The sequence below is a fragment of the Triticum urartu genome, chromosome 5, assembly GCF_003073215.2.
Source record: "Triticum urartu cultivar G1812 chromosome 5, Tu2.1, whole genome shotgun sequence".
Taxonomy (NCBI): domain Eukaryota; kingdom Viridiplantae; phylum Streptophyta; class Magnoliopsida; order Poales; family Poaceae; genus Triticum; species Triticum urartu.
This window is the reverse complement of record NC_053026.1, coordinates 376561066-376569051: the sequence shown is the minus strand read 5'-3', so window position 1 is coordinate 376569051 and position 7986 is coordinate 376561066. Positions and strand designations below refer to the sequence as shown.

Below are 7986 nucleotides of genomic sequence, written 5' to 3'. Positions count from 1 at the left end.
GTTCCTTTGCAAGTCTTCATGCGGCCAAGCGAATGAGACCTTGATTGATCGCCTGCAAATTCCTGATGCCTAGGCCACCAAGTTTCTTGTCCATGCAAATATTCGTCCATGCCCTTAGACAAAGGCTTCTTATTGTTTGGTCATCTTGAACACCTGTCCACCAAAGGTTTCTAATAATATCCGTGAGCTTGGTTAAAAACTTTTTTGAGAAAAGTATATTGGACATGTAGTAGACAGAGGCCAAATCCAAGGCAAATGTTGGGTTCTAGGTCTGCTAGCCAGTAAGAGCTATGCACGCCTACTGCGAGACATAACGCAACTCCCTCTTGCAGTAGGCAAGCGGGAGATGGACCGGCCAAATAGGGGTTTCTTGGAGCGGGTTTCAGTGCGTTTATTTTTTTCTTTTTCCTTTTATTTTGTTTTGTTTTCCAGTCTTCTATTATTTTCTTTTTTCTTTTCTATTTAGTTTTCTTTGTTCCTTTGCCAGTTTTCGTTTTCTCTTTCCGGTTTTCAATGGTTTTTTTTCCTTTTTTACGACACATGTTTACTTTTCCCACACACAATATACATTTTTATAAGTTAGGGACTTTTAATAAATGGTTAACACTTTTTCCCAATATTTTTTTGCATGAACCAATGTATATATATTTTTTTAATGACTACTTTTTACATACACATTGTACATTTTTGTATACATCAGGAACATTTTTTGTTTAACTTTTTTCAAGTACATAATTAATATTATTTTGAAGTCTATTCTTTTCATGTATGCCTTAGATTTTTGTATAGATCAGTAACATGGTTAACATTTTTTTAATACATGATTACATGTTTTTCAATATATGTTTTAAATGCCTACTTTCTTTCATACACATTGTACATTTGTTTTATACATCAGGAATATTTTTATACATATTCAACATTTTTTAATATTTTCATACGCATTGTATTGACGCGAGCCGAGGCAACAGTTGTTCGTCACAAGCACATGGAAGCTTACATGGGCCGGCGGCCCACCGCGAGGCCGACTAAATCTAAGAGAAAGCAGAGAGCAGCTGACCATGCGCGCGTGAAAATTGCTTAAGTTTCAGTTTTGATCGTGCAGTTTTCTCAACGGAGAGACGCATAAGGCAGAAGTAGCCGATCACATATGACTTTGGTCTTTGGAGGACATTGCCAACTTTCCTCTTCACTTTAGCACTTGTGTTTCTTCTCCTATAGCACGGACTAGCGCCACATCGCAGGTTCAGAATCTTGATTTTGCCTGCTGGTGATAGCATATATTACAAGTACGATTTTCAAATCTCAAGGGCTCATGTCGATTTCTTAGAGTGTGTAGTGTGCAGATCCGGCACCTGTTCAACTTGGTGTCGGTCTGCAGATTGCGCTTTTCTGGTGCCTGATCTTGTCTTGCAGCAAAAGATGTGTGCATGTTACGAGGCAAGACTGAAGACTGAACTCAACTTTGTTTCTTTTTCTATGGGTGGAGCTGACTGACAGCCCGAGACGAAACACATGACAGTGTCATGAACTCAAGCAAATCCGACTTGGCACCAAGCTTGAAATGCACGCAAGCAAATCCGACTTCACATCACATACGCATCCACATCCACGGTTTTGAATCCCATCACGTATCGGCATCATCACCTCAGCTGATCAATAAATGGCAGCCAACCTTCTGCCTTTGCCCCGACCTCGCCCTGACCTAGCCTTGCCTCTGCCTTCTCCAATCTTCCCCATCGTCTCCTTCACCAATCACCCAGCGACCGGCGTCCCCTGTTCCCTTCCCATGGAGGTTGCCTACCCCTACGGCGGGGAGCTCATCAGGAAGCACGGCTTCGTGACAGGCCAGCCGTTTGACGCCAAGATCGGCATCATGTCCGGCCAGAAGCGCGCGAGGGAGATGGAGATCCTTCGGCAGCGGTTCCAATCAGAGCTCGTCGCCGTCCGTGGCATCCTCCACAAGGCGGTCTCCGTGCTAGTTCCCGCCTCGTCCCCGTCGGCTCCCCGCGTCAAGGAGAGTCCTCAAGGGTTCTTGGCCGAGGAGCCGCCAGCCAAGAAGAGGAAGGCGTCTCCTCCCGTTCCTGTGATCAATCGCAAGAAGGCGCCAACGAAGAAGAAGATGACGACCTCTCAGAGGGAGATGCTCGCGGAAGACCTGGAGCTGTTCGTTGCGGAAATCCCCGATCACCTCGGCGAGCTCTTGAAGAAGCACAGCTGCGCCACCCGCCCCGGCGAAATCGAGATCGACCTCCACGCAATGGACGACGCCGCCGTCGTCGAGTTACAGGAGCAGGTTGACAAGTTCGCTCGAGAGAAGAAGGCGGCCAATCCGTCGACGCAAGAACGGCACCAAGAAGGCCCTAAGGCGATGGCCGAAGAGGAGGAGGAGGACGAAGAAGTTGACATCTGTGGCGGCGTCTCCCCCTTAGCGATCGTGCCGCAACCTCTGCTGCAAGAACGGCACCAAGACGGCCCTGAGGTGATGGCCCAAGAGGAGGACGAAGAAGTTGACATCTGCGGCGGCGTCTCCCCGTTACCGATCGTGCCGGCACCTCTGCTGCTCGTCGAAGATGAAACAGCCAGCGGCATCCCAAGCTCCAGCAGCAGCAGTTCGGATACTGATTCCAGCGACAGCGATTCAGATACTGAATCCGGCAGCAGCGACTCCGGCGGCAGTGACTCAGATTCTGATTCAGACGAGATCGTCGACAGCCCAGCTCCTCCAACATGCGAGCAGCTCGCCCGTGCTCTGGAAAGGCAGCGAAAGGAGGCCACGTCCCGGGCGAGGGAGAAGGCCCGTCAGGAGCTGCTGGAGACGGAGAGGACGGCAATGCCCGACGATACCCTACACCCAGAGGATCTGAAGAGGCTCGGCATTGATGAGTACAACACGGCGAGGCCCAACAACTACAACTTGTTGCGGCAGATTGGACTCTTCCGCAAGCTTGACAACGACGACTGGAAGCAGCAGCAGCATTATCATCATCGTCAAAGCTTCGAAGAAGACCTAGAGGAAGGCGAGATTCGGTCGTGATCGTCGTTGCTAGCAAGGTGCTATAACAAGTGATGTAACTGCTCATGGCTTGATGCCTCACAGAAAACTTGTAGCTCGATCTCTTCTGTAAATTGTATGTGTGCTGAACATGATTAAATATATGAAAATACATGATTGATTACACTGAGTATCAGCTAAATTAGTGATATCTTCTCTGTATACATGTTTAACAGAGATGTCCATTTCCAATATCGATCATACTGAATATTTAACATGAACTGCAAGCATATATAATAATGACATATAAGGACCACTAAATGTTATTTTTATATTTGAGAATATGACCACTAAATTACAATCAAGCCACATATATAAAAGAGAGTTTTTATAACTTGGAGGCTCAGTATTTCTCAAAAGACATCTTCACATACATATGGAGATTAATATCACGATGTAAGATTGATGCCTCAAGACCCTGAATGATAGCATCACCTCATACATTCAATCTACAAAAAAGATACATCAAGGAGGCTTGTTCCAGTGGCACCGAGATTCGAGCCCTTTCAGTTTTCGTTTTGTGCCTGAATTTCCTCCTAATGGATATGCTAACTAGCTCCTCCTTGACATTCTCATTCTTTATACAACCCGCTTGCACCATTCTCATTCCCAACTGCGAACTATACAGTTCTTCAGTTAAGCATCCAACAACCTTCAGCTTAATCTTCATGGTTGTTTTCGCCTTCAGAATCTGTTTAATAGCAGGGGTAGCTTATAATAAATCCATAAGAGTATGCTGCTGAGAAAGAAAAAAAATCTAACACCAAGGAAATGAGCAAGAAAAGAATCACTGACCGGATCGAACATCCTCACCAACATGACCTCTGGATTGAATTTGTTTGACGAGCATCCGGTAAATCAGTACCCACCAATATATGTGAAAGACCAGAAGTGAAAACAAGAGAGTGTTGAAAAGATAATAGTACGAGGTTCTGTAGATTTTTCTGTTCTCGTTGTCCACGATCATAGCTATTTCATAACTGAAAAAGACGCAAGACCATTGAATTGATCAACAAAATGCACTACAAAACTTAGTAGAGTAATGCTGCTTTCTAATCAGGTAAAGTAGCACCACATGCCAGAACAACCAAGAATGTTTACCTTGTGCTTCTTAGGATCCAGAAAGGAAAAACTATTAGCCGAAGAAGGATCCACGAAGCCACAAAAAGTAGAAATGCTACAACAGCTAGCCACTCACAGCTACTGTACTTGGCCATCTTTCCGATCTCTAGGAATATATCACTTGCATCATGGAGGGGTAAAATGACCGAGCCAGGACGAGATAATCTGTTTGGAAGTAGCAACAACTTCAAGTTTGACTATGCTGTGTATTGTTATGGTATATAAGGGCAATTACACTCATCTGCATACCTGCAAATATAGGACACAACAATCAGAACAATAGTTGCCACATGGTGAGACATCATGACTCCGAAGTCCTTGCGTCTTGTTTCCCACAACAGAAGATCAAAGATAGAATATACGTAAAATCCAGCAGCATACATGTATACAGCCTTAAGCTTCAGCCTGGAGAGAAAAACAAACAATGTTGAAGCCCTTGGAAGTTGCAATAATAAGGAACAAAAGAGATTGTTTCTCTCTCTTACTTCATCTTTTGGTCAGGCCACAGCTGCTCGCCAGGCCCTACCCAAAAGTATCTTGTATTTGTAAACCACGATTCATTGTATGTTACAGATAGTGAAAAGAGTTCTGCAGAAAGATAATAAACAAATTTCCATGCCGATTCCTTAAATTTATTGATTTTCTTTCTCCTTTCATCTGTTTCAGCAAGCTTGTCATACCCCTTTCCAAATATAAGTCGTCTTGCTAACACCTGCGAAGAAAGTGAGATTTAAGAACTATAACATGTGCATGTAGTTCTGATTTGCACCATTCTTGAAACAATTTTGCTCACAGTGTATAGTAGTAATATGAAATCATTAAGTATAGTACTCCCGGTGACTTATGTAACAAGACAAGTACGCGGTAAGTCGGTACCTACGGCTGCAATGATGTTAGATTAGAAATTTCGAAGACCAACACCGGTACAAGGAAGGGCCATAGATCATACCAGTCTTTGTACCATTCGGGACCGCAATCACTAGTTCAATCCCAACATCATCACTGAAGGAGAGAGGCAATTCATAAACTTCCATGTCCTTACTAATGCTCATTTGATATATGTGTGAATGCTTTGATTTATTGTTACACGATGGATTATCCAAATTGTACCCTATGTATGTTGTCAAATTTAAGGGTTCAGATAACATGATGTAAAGACCTACTTGGGTGGGGTAAGCACATGTTGTTTAGCGAATCTGCGATCTCCACATGACAAGTATTTGTACCAATGAGGGACGACGACAACATGATGAGCACGGGAAGCCATGAAATTTAAGCATTGATCCAATCTACTAACCTTTGATTATTAAGGCAACCATCTAGTAATTGAGCTGACCAAGCCCATTGGGAGGAGTTCAGTTAATTACAGGCAACTCACCTACCAAGCGTCTGAAACGAAGAGTACCAACGATCAAGATCATTTGACTAATTACCATGAACCGATCGATATCAACACGGTTTGAAAATCTTGCAGGAAGCTTTTCCGGGTCAACGTTGAGACCTGTGGACGCCTTGAGCGTGCCCAGAACTGGCTCATCCAACTCTTGGATGGGAAAACAAGAGAGATATCCCAGGCCAAGTGGACTCACTGCCCACGCACCAAACGCATCCTAACTGAAGAAGAGGGAAACAGCCAGACACAGACAGGCAATGAATTTACCTCGAAGAGGAACTGGTTGAGGAGGAGGCGCAGGGCGGGGAAGAAGGCGAGGAGCAGGGGGAGGACGGCGTAGTCGGCGTACTCCGGGTAGGCCTCCGCCTCCCAGTCCACCGGCGGCGCCGAGGAGGAACAGGATCCCAGGAAGATCTCCAGGAGGGACGCCATTGCGGGCGGCTGGCTCCTGGATCCGAGGCTGGGCGCGCTGAGAGTGGGAAGAGGGATGAGCCTGCCAGCAGTCAATACTGGGGAGCGAGGGGGACAAGCCGAGATTTGAGATGGTGATAGTAGTACTGAGCAAGAACTAACCTTTGTTTATTGGTGCTAGCGAGCGGATGCGGATGGACGGGACTGGTCCATTTCTGTAGGGGAGAGAAGCCCACTGTCTGTCTGCTCTGTATTGGGTGCAAGTGCAAGGAAAGATGACGAAAAGGCGTCCCAGAAAACGTGGACGGACAAGGAAGAAGAACGGCTACTGGATCTGCCCCGGTCAGTTAGGGCCGGTTCTCTGGAGCTTATCGATGGCTGCCAAAGCCACCTTGATTTGACATACCAATCCAGATTTCTTATCACAATGATAAGTGACGAACGTCAGCTGAAAGGGGATGGATGGCAAGGGAATGCTTTTTTTTTCAACTTTACCCCATAGAAGACGGCAAATCCTGCCTTTTTTTGCCGCAATTTTTTTTTCTTCTTTAAAGAAATTGCCCTGCGTTTACGAAGAAACTATCGAATCATACTGTACAGCGAACATTCGTCGGATATTGCGGCCCAAATTTTATTGTAGAAGCCTACTCTTACTAATTAAGGGCTCAACATTTCCCCTAGAAATATAAAAAGGACGTAAATCTACTTTTTTGAAATGGAACACTTGTAATCTAGATCACGGCAGAACTGCCGGTTATGACACAGGTTACATTGGCAGGGAGGCTGTCAAGCCACAAAGACGCTTCACCAGTAGCTAATCCTGCACCCATGGCGGCCAACACATGTGCTGGCTTATTACAGCTACGTGCAACATGGACTACTTCAGCCTGAATGAATTGGGTATTAAGCTTATACTACGTGATATCACGAAACAGATGACCCACCGGTGTGTAATCGTGCGAGCTTGAGGATATAGCATTTTGGAGAGTGAGGCTGTCAGTTTCAAAAAGTACACGGCCAACACCAAGATGATCACCCACATTAATAGCATGTACAAGGTGTGGAGGAACGTCGTACCCATCCTGGGCGACGGTTGCGTGTTTATATAGTCAGGTCGCGACCTCCTGGTATAGCGTACAAAGTTGGTTCAGATTACAACTTGGAGAAGAAGGGATAAAGGAGGTTACAAAGATAAATGCATATGAGCTAGATCCTAGTCTATCTTCGGTTGGAAACCTCCTGGCGATGGTTATCTGAACCTGTCACGTACGACACTTGGCGTGACCAATATTTCGTTCAACACCCTCCCTTAATCACAACTTGGTCAAGTTGAGATTACGCTTGAACTCTTCAAAATTTTGTGTAGGCAAAGCTTTGGTGAATCCATCTGCAACCTGATCACGCGAGTGCATGAAGCGAATTTCCAACTGCTTGTTTGCAACTCGTTCTCTAACAAAGTGGAAATCAATCTCAATATGTTTTGTCCTTGCATGAAAGACAGGGTTAGCAGACAGATAAGTAGCACCAAGATTATCACACCATAAACATGGAGCTTGGGTAGTCTTTACACCAAGCTCTCGCAGCATGGACTGGACCCAAATAATTTCAGCTGTGGCATTTGCCAAGGCCTTATACTCAGCTTCAGTACTGGATCTTGATACAGTGGCTTGTTTCTTTGCACACCATGATATTAAGTTTGGACCAAAAAACACTGCAAAACCACCAGTAGATTGTCTATCATCTAAACAACCTACCCAGTCAGAATCAGAGAATGCACTGACAAGTGTAGATGAAGACTTGTTGAAAGTGAGACCAAGATTAACTGTATCTTTTACATATCTCACTATACGTTTAGCAGTTGTCCAATGAGTTGTAGTAGGTGCATGAAGAAACTGACAAACCTTGTTTACTGCAAATGAAAAATCAGGTCTTGTCAAAGTTAGATACTGAAGTGCACCTACCAAGCTCCTGTACCTGGTACTGTCATCTTGATCCAAGGGCTTTC

At 44.9% G+C, this 7986-nt stretch overlaps 1 protein-coding gene across 2 annotated transcripts; it reads right to left on the bottom strand.

The window, feature by feature from the left end:
• Positions 1-3302: 3302 nt before the first annotated feature.
• LOC125509134 (ASC1-like protein 1) lies at positions 3303-6342 on the bottom strand. Of its 2 annotated transcripts, none has more exons than XM_048674024.1 (7): positions 6144-6342; positions 5838-6039; positions 4663-4889; positions 4427-4582; positions 4157-4342; positions 3851-4035; positions 3303-3746 (listed from the first exon to the last, which is right to left on the bottom strand). In XM_048674024.1, exons 2-7 carry the CDS (start codon positions 6000-6002, stop codon positions 3715-3717), a joined length of 951 nt encoding a protein of 316 aa, XP_048529981.1. In that variant the 5' UTR covers positions 6003-6039; positions 6144-6342; the 3' UTR covers positions 3303-3714. The 2 variants fall into 2 exon arrangements, with proteins under 2 accessions (XP_048529981.1, XP_048529982.1); XM_048674025.1 differs by having other exon boundaries at positions 5838-6063; positions 6144-6326.
• Positions 6343-7986: the final 1644 nt, after the last annotated feature.